A 17,506-nucleotide genomic window follows, 5' to 3' on the forward strand; every position below is an offset into this window, starting at 1 on the left:
GAAAGCCAGGTAACAACCTTCAGAGCTGGCAAAGTTCTACGGTCAGTTTTGACATGGCATAAATTTAAAAGCAGTTTAATTTCTGCAGATTTTTTCTGCAGTGTCTAATTACAGTGAACCCGACATAGATGGTGTTTCATCAACATCGGCGATTATCTCTCCTGTCTTGATAAAGGGGCATGTTGGAGCAAACACGTTACAAGGCGCACGTCTCTTAATGAATAAGTTTAGACACGTAGTGGTGTGTGCATCATTCTGCGTCTCACTACAAAGCTTACTCCAGCTTCTGGAGTGAGGATGGATGTGAAGTCGCACTTTTCTGTGCAATCTCAAGTTATGCAAAAGAATAGCAAATTTTCCAAGCTTTTTTCAAAAGGGAGAAAAAAGTCAATTTTTTTTTGTAAACCCCCCACTAAAATTAAAAAAGATTCAGGTTTGGTATCGCCTGAATAGTACCAAGATAAAGAATCAAATTTCCACATAATTTTACATTGCACTATGAACACTGTAAAAACAGAACCCAAAAGCACACTGGTGGAATTGCATTGCTTTGTTTGTTTTTGCTGGGGGGTTTTTTCAACATTTTACCCCACCTGTGTTATATAGAATAGTGTAGAATGGTGTCATTCAAAACTGCAACTTGCAAAAAAAACAAAAACAAAAAAAACAAAAACAAGCCATCATATTGCAATGATGATTAGAAAAATAAAGCTATGGTTCTGGAAAAAAAGAAAGAAAACTAAAGCGAAAATTGACCAGGAGTTGATCAGGGAGTCGGTCAAAAGTGCAAAGTTTTTGATCTTATTTTATTCCTACTGCTCCCTAAATATTGTTTTGTTTATTTTTTTTATTAGCCATACACTTAGAGAGATATGGGCCTTTGTATTTAGTGCTTCTTCTTGTGGTTCTTGTTCATAGGATCCTCAGGGGCGTGTCTTTAAGCTCCACTGCATAATTACCATTTGATCCAGAAATAGATCCTTACGCAATTCCATGATATGCCAAGTCAGGGTCATACAGACCATATTAATAATAATCACACTTATAACAAAACTTGTGTTGCAGCCAGACAAGCAGATCGCACCAAATCCTGTGCGTAGACTTGGAAAACACTCTGCGCCTGCAGGAGAGTTTCATCTTTTTTTTTTTTTTTTTCTTCTTCTTCTTACTCCAAGTCTGAGGCACTGAGAACTGAGGGACAAAAATAGCTAAGGAAACAATATATTTGGCTGGTATGCGAGACTTTGGACAGAAGTGCAACGTTCCTGAGGCTGGATACACGACCGGAGGCCTCAGCTGAACACGAAATCTACTTCCACAGGCTAACAAAAAGCGCATGACTGGTATGCTCTAGTCAAGGCGTAGCACAAGATTATGCAAGTACAAGAAAACAAACAAAAAAAAAGTGTATAAAAAGTATAAATCAATCTCGAGTAGTGTGAGCACAACGGCTTCCAAGCATCACAAACATGTTTTCTTTCTGTTAGGAAAACAAAATGGGAGGAGACAGCACTATCTGTGCCTACACCCTTGATGCTGAGGAACTGAGAGGCGGCAGCACCTGTCCCTACTTCATCTGCAGTGTAACTAGAAGGTGTCTTGTCCAAATGCAAAATATACAACAGCGCCCCCCCCATATAGCATATACAGTTTATAATATTATTGTCATGTTAGGTGACAGAGGAAACTTTGGACCACCCTCCGTTTAAGAAGTAGCAGCAACAAGCAAGTCCTGGTGACTGACTATCATCTGAAAAAAAACATATGCAGGAAAAAAATAGGAATAGTATAATTAAGCATACATCATGTATAGTGAGACTAGGAGGCAACACTATCTGTGACTACCATTTATAGGGAGATACATGGAGACAGTACTATTTGAACATACATTTATAGTGACACTTACAGTGGGGCAAAAAAGTATTTAGTCAGTCAGCAATAGTGCAAGTTCCACCACTTAAAAAGATGAGAGGCGTCTGTAATTTACATCATAGGTAGACCTCAACTATGGGAGACAAACTGAGAAAAAAAAAATCCTGAAAATCACATTGTCTGTTTTTTTAACAATTTATTTGCATATTATGGTGGAAAATAAGTATTTGGTCAGAAACAAAATTTCATCTCAATACTTTGTAATATTTCCTTTGTTGGCAATGACAGAGGTCAAACGTTTTCTGTAAGTCTTCACAAGGTTGCCACACACTGTTGTTGGTATGTTGGCCCATTCCTCCATGCAGATCTCCTCTAGAGCAGTGATGTTTTTGGCTTTTCGCTTGGCAACACGGACTTTCAACTCCCTCCAAAGGTTTTCTATAGGGTTGAGATCTGGAGACTGGCTAGGCCACTCCAGGACCTTGAAATGCTTCTTACGAAGCCACTCCTTCGTTGCCCTGGCGGTGTGCTTTGGATCATTGTCATGTTGAAAGACCCAGCCACATTTCATCTTCAATGCCCTTGCTGATGGAAAGAGGTTTGCACTCAAAATCTCACGATACATGGCCCCATTCATTCTTTCATGTACCCGGATCAGTCGTCTTGGCCCCTTTGCAGAGAAACAGCCCCAAAGCATGATGTTTCCACCACCATGCTTTACAGTAGGTATGGTGTTTGATGGATGCAACTCAGTATTCTTTTTCCTCCAAACACGACAAGTTGTGTTTCTACCAAACAGTTCCAGTTTGGTTTCATCAGACCATAGGACATTCTCCCAAAACTCCTCTGGATCATCCAAATGCTCTCTAGCAAACTTCAGACGGGCCCGGACATGTACTGGCTTAAGCAGTGGGACACGTCTGGCACTGCAGGATCTGAGTCCATGGTGGCATAGTGTGTTACTTATGGTAGGCCTTGTTACATTGGTCCCAGCTCTCTGCAGTTCACTCACTAGGTCCTCCCGCGTGGTTCTGGGATTTTTGCTCACCGTTCTTGTGATCATTCTGACCCCACGGGGTGGGATTTTGCGTGGAGCCCCAGATCGAGGGAGATTATCAGTGGTCTTGTATGTCTTCCATTTTCTAATTATTGCTCCCACTGTTGATTTCTTCACTCCAAGCTGGTTGGCTATTGCAGATTCAGTCTTCCCAGCCTGGTGCAGGGCTACAATTTTGTTTCTGGTGTCCTTTGACAGCTCTTTGGTCTTCACCATAGTGGAGTTTGGAGTCAGACTGTTTGAGGGTGTGCACAGGTGTCTTTTTATACTGATAACAAGTTTAAACAGGTGCCATTACTACAGGTAATGAGTGGAGGAAAGAGGAGACTCTTAAAGAAGAAGTTACAGGTCTGTGAGAGCCAGAAATCTTGATTGTTTGTTTCTGACCAAATACTTATTTTCCACCATAATATGCAAATAAATTGTTAAAAAAACAGACAATGTGATTTTCTGGATTTTTTTTTCTCAGTTTGTCTCCCATAGTTGAGGTCTACCTATGATGTAAATTACAGACGCCTCTCATCTTTTTAAGTGGTGGAACTTGCACTATTGCTGACTGACTAAATACTTTTTTGCCCCACTGTATCTAAGCATACATAATATCCATGGAGAAATAAAGAGCTAGTATTATGTGCTGTTACACCATTTACAGAACGAATCAAGGAGGCAGTACTAACTGAGCATACAATTACAGAGATACAGAGGCAGTATTGAACATACACCATTTACAGAAAGACAGTACTATTTAAACATACATTTGCAGAAAGGCAAGGAGGCAGTATTAACTGGGCATACAATTGAGAGATACATAGCTCAAGTCTGCAATGACTTTAGTCTGCTGTGTGATTCCTATAAGTGTGTCCTAGAAGTGTGAAGATTAATTTTAGAATTAAAACCAGAACTTGAACCAGAAGGGAACTTAAGGTAACTGGCCAGTCACTGTAAACAATGTTTCTACTTTTTTTCACTTTCGCCCCTATAATCCTTCACTTTCTGCTAACTCCCCTGATCCCTACACCAAGTAAGGAACTGTTCATCTCCTCTTCAATCCTCCCCATCCATCTCACCTCCTCCTCAAAACTGTTTCTTAAAGGGAACCTGTCACCCCGTTTTTTCAATAGGAGATAAAAATACCGTTAAATAGGGCCTGAGCTGTGCTTTACAATAGGGTATTTTTTGTCCCCTGATTCCCTACCTATGCTGCCGAAATACCTTACAAAAGTGTCCTTTTTCGCCTGTCAATCAGGCTGGTCAGGTCAGATGGGCGTGGTCACAGCGCTGTTTCTCCCCCACATCTTGCTTAAGTTCCCGTTGGTGGCGTAGTGCTTCTCGCATGCGCAAGTGCCGAATGCACTGCGCAGCTGTAGAAAAAGAGCGCGCTCGCCGCTATTCAGCGGTTTCTCGGTGGGCGCGGCCATCTTCCTGAGGCCGCGCATGCGCAGATGGAGTCTCCTGCTTCCCGGGGCTTCAGGAAAATGGCCGCGGGATGCCGCGCGTGCGCAGATGGACATCGCGGCGGCCATTTTCCTGAAGCCGAGTTCGAATCTCGGCTTCAGGAAAATGGCCGCCGCGATGTCCATCTGCGCACGCGCGGCATCCCGCGGCCATTTTCCTGAAGCCCCAAGAAGCAGGAGACTCCATCTGCGCATGCGCGGCCTCAGGAAGATGGCCGCGCCCACCGAGAAACCGCTGAATAGCGGCGAGCGCGCTCTTTTTCTACAGCTGCGCAGTGCATTCGGCACTTGCGCATGCGAGAAGCACTACGCCACCAACGGAAACTTAAGCAAGATGTGGGGGAGAAACAGCGCTGTGACCACGCCCATCTGACCTGACCAGCCTGATTGACAGGCGAAAAAGGACACTTTTGTAAGGTATTTCGGCAGCATAGGTAGGGAATCAGGGGACAAAAAATACCCTATTGTAAAGCACAGCTCAGGTCCTATTTAACGGTATTTTTATCTCCTACTGAAAAAACGGGGTGACAGGTTCCCTTTAACATACAATCCTCTGTCTCCAAACACAGACAGCCCCATCATGCCCTCTTCTGCTCCCACCTGCTAACACTTTCCCTGCTCCTTCTCACTGCTGGTGATATCTCTCCAAATCCTGGTCCTCCTCACCACATTCCCACAGTCAGTTCTTCCTCCCATTTACGCTCTATCACAACCTTCCGTAACCTCTCAAACCTTATACCCATTCACCCAGCCCCGGCTTCCCCAGTCCCACTAACAGGAGCTCTGTGGAACGCTCGCTCTGTCTGCAACAAGCTTTCCTACATCCATGATCTTTTTGTTACTACCAAACTTTCCTTCCTCGCCATCACCGAAACCTGGCTCACCCCTTCTGACACAGCCTCTCCTGCTGCACTTTCGTATGGTGGCTTCCACCTTTCTCACACACCCCGCCCCAGCAGCAAACATGGCGGAGGAGTTGGTTTTCTCCTGTCAGATACCTGCTCCTTCACCCCAATCCCACTGCCACCCTGTTACCCTCCCTTCCTTTGAGGTGCACTCTGTGCGCATCTACTCCCCCTCCAACTGGCTGTCATCTACCACCCCCCAGAGCCAGCCACCACCTTCTTTGACCACTTCACCACCTGGCTACTTCATTTCCTTTCCGCGGACATCCCTACTATCATCATGGGCGACTTCAACATCCCCATTGACACTTCCCTGTTATGACCTGGTGGTTAAGAGGCCACACTGAAATGACCTGGTGGCTAAAACGCAACATGGAACGAGCTCTGAGAAGGTGGTATCTCTACTGACCTCAGTCCCTAATCCTAACAACACAACTAGAAATAGCCGTGGGATGTTCCTGACACTCCCTAGACACCTCGTCACAGCCTCAGATATAACTACCCCTAAAGAAGGAAATAGAAAGCTATCTTACCTCAGAGAAACCCCCAAAAGGAAAGACAGCCCCCCACAAATATTGAATGTGAAAGGAGAGGGAAATGACGAACACAGAAATGAAATTAGATTTCAGCAAAGGGAGGCCAAAACTAAACTAGATAGACAGAGAGCAAAGGAAACTGTGCGGTCAGTATTAAAAACTACAAAATCCACGCAGAGTTTACAAAAATGAACTCCACACCGACTCACGGTGTGGAGGGGCAAATCTGCTTTCCCAGAGCTTCCAGCTAGCCTGAATAAGACATAGTGACAAGCTGGACAAAAGAGACAAAATGCAAAGCAATAGAGTCCAAACAAATGGACAAACTAGCAAAACTTATCTTTTGCAGACAAGGACTGGCCATATGAGAAATCCAAGCGAAGAATCAAATCCAACCAAGAACATTGACAGCAGGCATGGACTAACGCCCAGAGCAGGTTTAAATAACAAACCCAGGCAAGGCGATTAGTGAAGACAGCTGCTACAGCTACCTAACAGAGCCGCAGTTCCACTCGAAACCACCAGAGGGAGCCCAAGGGCAGAACTCGCAAAAATACCATTAGCAACCACAGGAGAGAGCTCCAGAACGGAACTCACAACACTTCCCTCTCAGCTGCCACTAAACTTCTATCTCTCACTTCCTCCTTCGGCCTCACTCAATGGTCTTCTACAGCCACCCACAAAGATGGTCACACACTGGACCTTATCTTCACCCGCCTCTGCTCTCTATCTAACCTCTCTAACTCACCTCTTCCTCTCTCTGACCACAACCTTCTCACATTCTCGTCCCTCTCCACTCCATGTCTACGATCCCCACCCCACAAACTTTCACACCCTCGCACAAATGTTAAACACCTTGACCTACACTCATTCTCTGAATCCCTCCTCCCTCTCACAGATATAAGTTCCTTACACAATGCGGATGACGCTAACGCTCTATATAACACCACAATAGCCGCAGCTTTGGAATCTGCTGCCCCACTTACACATACCAAAGCTCGCAAAATCAACAGACAGCCCTGGTACACCAGCCTGACCAAAGAACTGAGGCGAGCTTCCAGGGCTGCTGAGCGCAGATGGAAAAGATCCCACTCCAACGAGCACTTCATCGCATTCAAACAGTCCCTCACTACTTTCAAGACCACACTCACCACAGCTAAACAAACCTACTTCTCATCTCTCATATCCTCCCTGTCTCACAACCCTAAACAGTTATTCAACACCTTCAATTCTCTCCTCCGTCCTCCAACACCTCCTCCCTCCCCACTCATCTCAGCTGAAGACTTTGCCTCATATTTCTAGCAGAAGATTGAGAACATCAGAGACAGTTTTGGTCATCAACCCCCAGAGCCCTTCCTCCCGACTTCCCAGCCCTCCACCTCCAAAACCAACTTCTCCACCATTACAGAACATCGACTCTCCACTCTACTCTCAAGATCACATCTCACCACCTGTGCACTTGACCCGATCCCTTCCCACTTCATCCCAAACCTCACCACAGTCTTCATCCCAACCCTAACCCATCTCTTCAACCTATCACTATCAACTGGTGTTTTCCCCTCAAGCTTTAAACATGCCTCCATCACACCTATCCTCAAAAAGCCCTCTCTTGACCCATCCTCTGTATCTAGCCATCGCCCTATATCACTTCTCCCCTATGCCGCCAAGCTACTGGAACAACACGTCTACCTTGAACTGTCCTCCCATCTCTCTTCTTGCTCCCTCTTTGACCGCTTACAATCTGTCTTCCGGTCACACCACTCCACTGAAACTGCCCTTACTAAGGTCACCAATGACCTCTTAACCGCCAAGAGCAAGTGACACTACTCTGTCCTCCTCCTCCTGGACCTGTCGGCTGTCTTTGACACAGTGGACCATTCCCTATTATTACAGACCCTCTCATCCCTTGGCATCACAGACTTGGCCCTCTCCTGCATCTCATCATACCTAACAGACCGGACATTCAGCGTCTCCCACTCACACACCACCTCCTCACCTCGCCCCCTATCTGTCGGAGTCCCACAAGGTTCAGTCCTAGGGCCCCTGCTCTTCTCCATTTACACCTTTGGCCTGGGACAGCTCATAGAATCTCATGGCTTTCAGTATCACCTCTATGCTGACGACACACAAATCTACATCTCTGGACCAGATATCACCTCCCTACTAACCAGAATCCCTCAATGTCTGTCCACTATTTCATCCTTCTTCTCCGCTAGATTTCTGAAACTTAACATGGACAAAACAGAATTCATAATCTTTCCCCATCTCACGCGACCCCCCCAACGAACCTATCCATTACAGTAAATGGCTGCCCACTCTCCCCAGTCCCACAAGCTCGCTGTCTCGGGGTAATCCTTGATGCGGATCTCTCCTTCAAACCACATATCCAAGCCCTTTCCACTTCCTGTCGACTTCAACTCAAAAATATTTCACGAATCCATTCGTTCCTCATCCAAGAATCTGCAAAAACCCTAGTCCATGCCCTCATCATCTCTCGCCTTGACTACTGTAACCTCCTGCTCTGTGGCCTCCCCTCGAACACTCTCGCACCCATCCAATCTATTCTAAACTCTGCTGCCTGACTAATCCACCGGTCCCCCCGCTATTCCCCGGCCTCTCCCCTCTGTCAATCCCTTCACTGGCTCCCCATTGCCCAGAGACTCCAGTACAAAACCCTAACCATGACGTACAAAGCCATCCACAACCTGTCTCCTCCATACATCTGTGACCTCGTCTCCCGGTACTTACCTACCCGCAACCTCCGATCCTCACAAGATCTCCTTCTCTACTCCCCTCTTATCTCCTCTTCCCACAATCGTATACAAGATTTCTCTCGCGTATCACCCCTACTCTGGAACCCTCTACCACAACACATCAGACTCTCGCCTACCATCGAAACCTTCAAAAAGAGCCTGAAGACCCACCTCTTCCGACAAGCCTACAACCTGCAGTAACCACCGATCGACCAAACCGCTGCATGACCAGCTCTACCCTCACCTACTGTATCCTCAGCCATCCCTTGTAGAGTGTAAGCCCTCGCGGGCAGGGTCCTCTCTCCTCCTGTACCAGTTATGACTTGTATTGTTTAAGATTATTGTACTTGTTTTTATTATGTATACCCCTCCTCACATGTAAAGCGCCATGGAATAAATGGCGCTATAACAATAAATAATAATAATAATAATAATACAGAGGCAGTACTGGGCATACACCATTTGCAGGCAGAGAGTCCTATTTAAACATACATTTGCAGTAAGAAAAGAAGACAGTACTAACTGAGCAATCATTGATTGCAGAAAGTGAGAAAGGCAACACTGCTCGTGCTTACATTAATTACTGGTGGAGACAAGTAAATAAACCTGAGAAAAGCAGGTAGATAGTACTACCTGTGCCTACAATATTTACAGGTTGAGACAGGAAAATAGTACTGCCTGTGCCTATATTTTTTTTTACAGGGATATATCTATATATATATATATATATTAATATTTATGTCTAGATTATTTACTGGGAGAAATAGGTAGTCTGTACCTAAATTATTTAAAGGGTGATACAAGGACATAGTACTGCCTGGACCTACATTATTTACAGGGGGAAATTTTCCATCTTTTAATGGAAGACAATCATTTTTACTGCCTGTGTCTACATCATTTACAGGAGAGGCTAGGAAGTAGCGCTGCCTGTTCCCAATTCTTTTACTGGTGAGACTAGAAGGTAGTACCTTCCTGTGCCTACATCATTTACAAGTGACTAAGAAGTGGTACTACCTGTGCCTACATCATTTCAATGTGAGACTAGAAGGTAATACTGCCCGCGCATACATCATTTACAAGTGACTAGACAGTGGTGCTGCCAGTGCCTACATAATTTCATCATTTACAAGTGACTAGGAAGTGGTACTGCCTGTGCCTACATCATTTCATCATTTACAAGTGACTAGGAAGTGGTACTGCCTGTGCCTACATCATTTCATCATTTACAAGTGAGACTAGAAGGTAATACTGCCGGCGCATACATCATTTACAGGTGAGACTAGGAGGTTGTACTGCCTGTGCCTACATAAATAGCAGATACATAGAAAAGGACAGATTATGACACAAAGAAAATCAAATTTCCTGGAGCTTAAATATTGAAAAATGGTGAAAGAAGGCGTCCTATGACATCAGCGGATCGGTATTGTTTCCAGCCGTACATGGGTTTATTTAGGAGAAAGGCAGCGGACTATTAAGTTCTCGCCATTTCCTGTTTATTAACAGACAAAGAAACGGTTTATTTTTACAGGCCATTGAGAGGAAGACAGAGAGGAGAGCAGGTTCACCCTGTGTCACACGGTCTTCCTCCTGGGAGGACGCTTCATTATTTTTCTATTATTATCCCTTTTTTACGACAACGACCGACATATTAGAGAACACTATAATCAAATGACATTTATTGTTTCCCGTCATCCGCCATTTGAGGACTGGAAGTGGATACCTATAAGAGTTCTACCGTCACAAACTGTAAAAAAAAACTACATATATATATATAAAAAAAATAAATAAACCACAACTTGGAAAAAAGAATAATTGGCAGATTCAGAGGCTTTTCCTAGAATTATTCAAGCGGCGGAACAATAGAGGCGTAATAAAACTTTAATACATTCAAGTCATTCTTAGCCTGAACTAATAAATACCAGGCTGGCGTCTCCATTTTGTTAATTGGCTAAACTCATACCAGGTGCTGTTTTTTTTCCTGCAATACCAATCATAGCCTCTACACTTGGGTGGCGCCGTTTCAGCAGAATGCGACCAGATTTTTGTAATCTACGTTCAAACAGGGAACTGATCCGTACCAAAATCCTCTTCAAAAATTTCTATGGGAAATCCCCCTTGCTCTTTTTTTTTTTTTTTTTTAAGGCACTTTTTTTTTTTTTTTTATGAACCCCCTTTGTTACATACAGGCCACCCAGCGCCATTTTTTTCCGTCTCCAGTTGTACATACAAAGGATCAGATGATTAAAGGGATTTCACCTCCTCTTTTTTCCCCACTTCCTTTTCAAGAAAATCATTTATAACTGTTTACGAAGAGATCTTAAAACCACTTGTCATGCCTCATAGATCCCAAAATAGGATTTCTATCTCCCCCACCCTTTCCCCTCCCTGAAGAATGAATAAAACTAACTCTCAGTTTACAGAAGTGCGACTTATAGGACGAGTGTGTGATATCGCTCAGATTTACTGTATACGTACACATTTCTGGAGATCTGTGAGGTAAGTGTCATGGAGGCCCTGCCCTCCCTGACACTAACCTAACTGCCACATCCCCCTCAGAGACACTAACCTACCTCACGAATCCCCCTCGGCGATACTAACCTACCTGTCGTATCCCCCTCAGCGACACTAATCTAACTCCCGGAACTCCCTTGGAGACACTAGCCTACCAGCCGCATCCCCCTCGGAGACACCAACCTACTTCACGAATCCCCCTCGGCGACACTAACCTACTTGTCGTATCCCCCTCAGCGACACTAACCTAACTCTCAGATCTCCCTTGCCTACCAGCACCAGCCTACCAGACACTAGCCTACCAGCCGCATCCCCCTCGGAGACACCAACCTACTTCACGAATCCCCCTCGGCGATACTAACCTACCTGTCGTATCCCCCTCAGTGACACTAACCTAACTCTCGGATCTCCCTTGCCTACCAGCACCAGCCTACCAGACACTAGCCTACCAGCTGGATCCCCCTCGGAGACACTAACCTACCTCAGGGATCCCCCTCGGTGACACTAACCAACTTGCCTGATCCCCCTCGGCGACACTAGCCTACCTGTCAGATCCCCCACGGCGACACTAACCTACTTGCCTAATCCCCCTCAGCAACACTAACCTACTTGCCTAATCCCTCTCAGCAACACTAACCTATCTGTCGGATTCCCCTTGGCAACACTAACCTACCTCACGGAACACCCTTTGAGACACTAACCTACCTGCCGGATACCCTAACATATCTGACGGATACACCTCGGCAACACTAACCTACTTGCCTGATCCTCCTTGTCAACACTAACCTACCTGTTTGATCCCCCTCAGTGACACTAACCTACCTCATGGAAACGCCTTGGAGACACTAACCTACCTGCCGGATACCCTAACCTATCTGTCGGATCCCCCTCGGCGACACTAACCTACCTGCTGGATCCCCTCTAGCGACACTAACCTACCTGCTGGATACCCTAACATACTTAACGGATCCCCTTCGGCGACACTAACCTACCTGTCGGGTCCTCCTCGGCAACACCAACCTACCTGTCGGATCCCCATCGGTGCCACTAACCTACCTCACGAAACCTCCTTGGAGACACTAACCTACCTGCCGGATACCCTAACCTACCTGTTGGATCCCCTTCGGTAACACTAACCTACCTCACGGAAACCCCTTGGAGACACTAACCTACCTGCAGGATACCCTAACCTATCTGTCAGATCCCCCTCGGCGACACTAACCTACCTGCTGGATCTCTTTTAGCGGCACTAACCGACCTGCCGAATACCTTAACATACTTGACGGATCCCCTTCAGCAACACTAACCTACCTGTCGGATCCCCCTCAGTGACACTAACCTACCTCACGGGACCTCCTTGGAGACACTAACCTACCTGCCGGATACCCTAACCTAGCTGTTGGATCCCCCTCGGCGACACTAACCTACCTCCCGCTGCCAGCTGAACCATTGTTCCGCCGACCTAAAAGTGTATGGGGGTGCTTCGGCTTTACAGTCAAAGTTCATAACGCCAAAATCTCTTCTGTACTGGCTGATAACAGGGAACAATAGGAACTACAGAAAGGTAGTAAGAAAACTTACATCTTGTAACCTGGAGCCATGTTTCACAGAACAGATTTGTGAAATGTTTCAGAAAAGTGAAAAATCTCATTAAACATCCCCTGAGAAGCCATTTTGAGGTTTAGGACTCTGTGCGAGCAGCGATGGCAGCCATATTGCTCATCACACTGACGTCCCGAGTACGGACAGCTTCAGATGCCACTATCGGACCCAAAAGGAGTCTGGACCCCACAGCACCTTGTCACTGGGAGATGTGCACCAGGTTACTCCAGGATATATTGTGATAAACATGGCCGTCTGGCCTTGCTGTTCCTTTGAGAACATTACGATTGCCCATTGATCTCTTAAGACTTTCTTCACAGACCCTGACATTTGCCCTTCTCATGTCACAGCTTGACCACCATTACTCAGATCAAAGAGAACTCAGATCAAGGAAAAAAGACGGCGTCATCCCTCAGTGTATGTTCTCATACACGTATTGGGCCATATCCACACATTTTTTTTTTGGTGGGGGATGGTCTATGATTTTATAAAATTGTGCCATTTTATAATGATTAATCATGTAATAATGATTTGTGCATTTATTGTTGGCTTTTTTCTATTTAAAGGGGATTTTTATTGGATTTTTTTAATTTAAATTGAGTACCCCCTCTAATTGCCGTGGTTCCATTGATCCTGGAACAGTTTTTATTTTTCTTCTGCGACCCTCCATTCCAAAGTTATGCCCTCAGAAGATAAAGGTGCAAAGTTTCCCTTTCGACTAACTGGGCATGTGCCATAGAACCTCCTTGTGGGCGTTTGCTTTTTCTCCTCTGATGCTGGCCAATCAAAACATGGCCACGCCCACAAAAGTTTCTCTGGTATACCTCCAGTCGGTTGAACAGAAAAATGTGCATCTTTCTTTCCGAAGGGGATAACTTTGGAACGGAGGGGCACGGAAGAAAAAGGAAAACTGTTCTAGAATCAGTGGAGCAGTGGCAATGGTAGGGGGTACTTACGGTAGTTTAAATAAAAATCCAGTGAAAGGTGCTCTTTAAAGATTAAATCTTATAGTATGGGATTAGATAGAACAAAAGGAGCAATCAATAACTGATGTGCGTTAGGTAACAAAAAAAAAAAATGTCAGCGGTTTCGCAGCGCTTCTTCAGGAGCATTCCACCTGAAAAAGACATTGTGTACACACAGCCTTAGGAGGTTTTTACAGAATCGTCATCTCTCTGCAGCCTTCATATGACGATGCTTATTATGGGAAAATACAGAGAGAGAGACTCCTAGGAAATTGCCGTTTACGCTATCCCATAATACTTTCAAGACTGAATCGTAAACCTTAAATGACGTCTCGCTAATTCCAGCACATTCCCACATCTTGCAACAATCGAAAAAAATCCCGGCAGAGCAGAAGTGATCTGCGAAACGTATTCATCATGGAGGATGAAGGAATGAGCGGAGCCAGCAGTAATTCTCCCCTCAGGTAACAGCAGATGTAAGCGGGTGGGGCCGGCGAGATAAGGAGGCTCAGGCCTCCGGCGGTCCCAATCACAGATCCCCAATCTGGGGCTGGAATGTAAGCAGAGTCCACTGCATGACGGCACACCATTACCTCAGCCTGAAAAAGCTCAGCTCAGCCCCCACTGCAAAAAAAAAAAATAAACGGTGGGACTATTTACACCCAATAATGAGTATTGTGACTGGTACAGATTACTGGGATAAACCCTACTGACCAGCGTAAAGATGGCACCAACAACTGGACAGTCATCAAAGACAAAGAAATGAGCCGGAATATGAGTTGGTAGACAGGCAATGGTAGGAGCATGTTCACACTGTGGCCTTAACAGACAAATTGGGCACATACCCAGCTGTAGGTAAATGGTAACAGTGCATGCAAACAACAGAGGGGACTAGTAAACACTGGTTGTAATCCAAAAAGCATAAAAGCCATCCGACCGCGACAAGGTGACCCGATGGACACAAGGTGAGGTTTCAATACCAGAGGGATAGGACCATCCCGAATAGGGTACGCCTTGTTGCGGTGGGATGTTTATTTATTTATTTTTTATCAAAAACAGTGTTTACCAAGTACCCCATGTTATTTATATGCACTATTACTATTCACTTACAGTAGGGTATATACTCACAGCACAGCGCCCCCCCCCCCGACACGTAACAGACACGGCGCCCCCTCGACGCGCAACACACACACACACATCACCCCTAGACGCGCAACACACACGGCGCCCCCTCGACACGCAACACACACACACGGCGCCCCCTCAACGAGTAACACACACACGGCGCCCCCTCAATGCGCAACACACGGCGCTCCCTCGACACGCAACACACGGCGCCCCCTCGACGCGCAACACACACGGCGCCCCCTCGACGAGCAACACACGCGGCGCCCCCTCGACGAGCAACACACGCGGCGCCCCCTCGACGAGCAACACACGCGGCGCCCCCTCGACGAGCAACACACGCGGCGCCCCCTCGACGAGCAACACACGCGGCGCCCCCTCGACGAGCAACACACGCGGCGCCCCCTCGACACGCAACACACACGGCGCCCCCTCAACTCGTAACATACATGGGGCCCACTCGACGCGCAACACATACGGCGCCCCCTCGACGAGCAACACACGCGGCGCCCCCTTGACACGCAACACACGCGGTGCCCCCTCGACACGCAACACACGCGGCGCCCCCTCAACTCGTAACATACATGGGGCCCACTCGACGCGCAACACATACGGCGCCCCCTCGACGAGCAACACACGCGGCGCCCCCTTGACACGCAACACACGCGGCGCCCCCTCGACACGCAACACATGCGGCGCCCCCTCAACTCGTAACATACATGGGGCCCACTCGACGCGCAACACATACGGCGCCCTCTTGAGGCGTAACAAACACGTCGCCCCTAATCTCATTGCGGATTTATCCCAAATTTTAGCTTATCTGCAGTCAGGTATTAACTAAATCAATAAAGCCGCACTTAAAATCTGCAGCATTTGACGCGATGTGTGAACTTGGCCCTAAGGATGACATTCTGTTAGGTGGCGAATAGAATCTAAAATCCAAATAGACCTCAGCAGAGAGGAACCTTCCGAATCACGAAGGGTTAAGCGGAGGCTGAAGGCGGCATTAATCAGCGGTGTGCAGATGTGCCCTATGGCGGTATGCAGGCTTACGCAATAATTGAATTACACCCCAAACTGAATCACTGGATGAAAAAGCCGCCTCTGGCAGCAGGAATCCGTCATTCCTGTACTGTCCTGCAGGCGCAGGGTGGCGCCAGACTTATCCCATATCCTATAGCCATTACCCACCGTAATTAAAGCCGCCATAGACGGAAAAAAATCCCTTTAAGGTTCTAAAAATGCGTTAGCTTAAGGATTTCTCATATCTTTGCTATGTATCGATTTCGAGGCATGCTGGGAGTTGTAGTCTCACAACTAGAAACTTAGAAAATACACCGAAACTGTATTTTTTCCCCCCCTTTCTAAAATGGCAAAAAAAACACAAAAAAACTACAAACCAACCAAAAGATCGGTCCAATCGATCCCGTGTGCGGAAATTGATCCGAGTTGGTTAATCGTAAACAATCAGTCGACCAATTTTTTTTTTTTTTTTCACCCTTCCGCACTGGCAGATGTCAATCAAATCCATTTTTACCCTCCTGTTACTGGAGGGATTTTTATTTATTTATTTTTTTTTTGCATTTATTTATTTTTGTTTTTTAAACGCCGGGCTGTATTTTCCTTTGTTTGGTTTTGGGCCGTGCAAATATTTAATTTAAAAAATAAAAAAAAAAAAATAGAAAAAAAAAAAAAAGAAGGAATTGTGTTTGCAAATATCACAGCAAATTTGTGGTAAAACAAATGTAATAAAAAATAAATAAATTAAAAAAAAAAAAAAAAACATCGAAACCCCCCAAACTAAAAGTATGGATATCTGACCAATCGGATTCAATCAGATCAAATCTTGCAAAAAAAAAAAAAAAAGGCTATCGATCAGATCTGATGGCAGCGATTGGACCGATAATTGTTGTGTATTAACCCTTTCCCGATCTGTGTCGCCCCCCGGTGCCACCACCCTGCACCAGGTGCCCGTGTCGGTGCCAGTCACACACGGCGGCGGCGGCGGCGTTACCTGGATGAACTGGATGGTCAGGGCACTTTTGCCCACTCCTCCTCCTCCGACCACCACCAGCTTGTACTTCTCCACCGGGGCAGACGTGTCCTTGGCACTCATGTTGGGCACCGGGCAAAGATGGCAACGCAAAAAAAAAAAAATTAAATCTCCCAAACTTCTCTTCACCTCCGCAAACTTTCCATGGAGTCAGTCGCTGCAAATATGGCCGCCCTGCCTTTTTTTTTTTTTTTCTCCCTCCCGCCCGAGCTCCTCCTAGACAATGCTAATGAGCTCATGAATATTAATAAGACGGGGGTCTGATTCACTAAAAAAAACTTCATCTCCTTATATGGTCAAGGGGCTACGAAGCGATTACCGAGCGGTCAGCCGAGCCCGAGTCCTCCCGCGGTCCTAGCGCCGCTGGGTTCTCACTGCAGATGTTTATGTTGCCCATGGTAACCCCGGCTATTCAGTCCCTCTGGTTCTGCCTCCTCCTTATAAGGCGGACTTGCATCTGACGAATGATTAGCTCCGCAGAGCGGTTATAATAAAAAGGCCAATGTCGCCCAAAAAATGTGTAAAAAAAAAATGCTTCAAAAATGGACCATAAAAGCACTTTGCGTGTGCGTATAACCCACAAGGTCTCCTCACACATTCACACAAAGTGCTCTTATGTCTTTTTCAGGCGATTTCCGCCTGGAATCTGGGAAAAAGCGCCTCAAACAGTTAA

General features: G+C 46.1%; 1 protein-coding gene across 1 annotated transcript in view; it reads right to left on the reverse strand.

Annotated features, from left to right (window-relative positions):
- RRAS (RAS related) overlaps positions 1-17,014 on the reverse strand; it is a 33,728-nt gene extending 16,714 nt beyond the window's left edge. Inside the window, exon 1 of the mRNA XM_069742183.1 lies at positions 16,795-17,014. Within this exon, the coding sequence (XP_069598284.1) occupies positions 16,795-16,896 (102 nt within the window). The 5' untranslated portion in view covers positions 16,897-17,014. The remainder of the gene's footprint in view (positions 1-16,794) is intronic.
- Between the last annotated feature and the right edge of the window lie 492 nt (positions 17,015-17,506).

This window comes from Ranitomeya imitator, chromosome 10, assembly GCF_032444005.1.
Source record: "Ranitomeya imitator isolate aRanImi1 chromosome 10, aRanImi1.pri, whole genome shotgun sequence".
Classification (NCBI taxonomy): domain Eukaryota; kingdom Metazoa; phylum Chordata; class Amphibia; order Anura; family Dendrobatidae; genus Ranitomeya; species Ranitomeya imitator.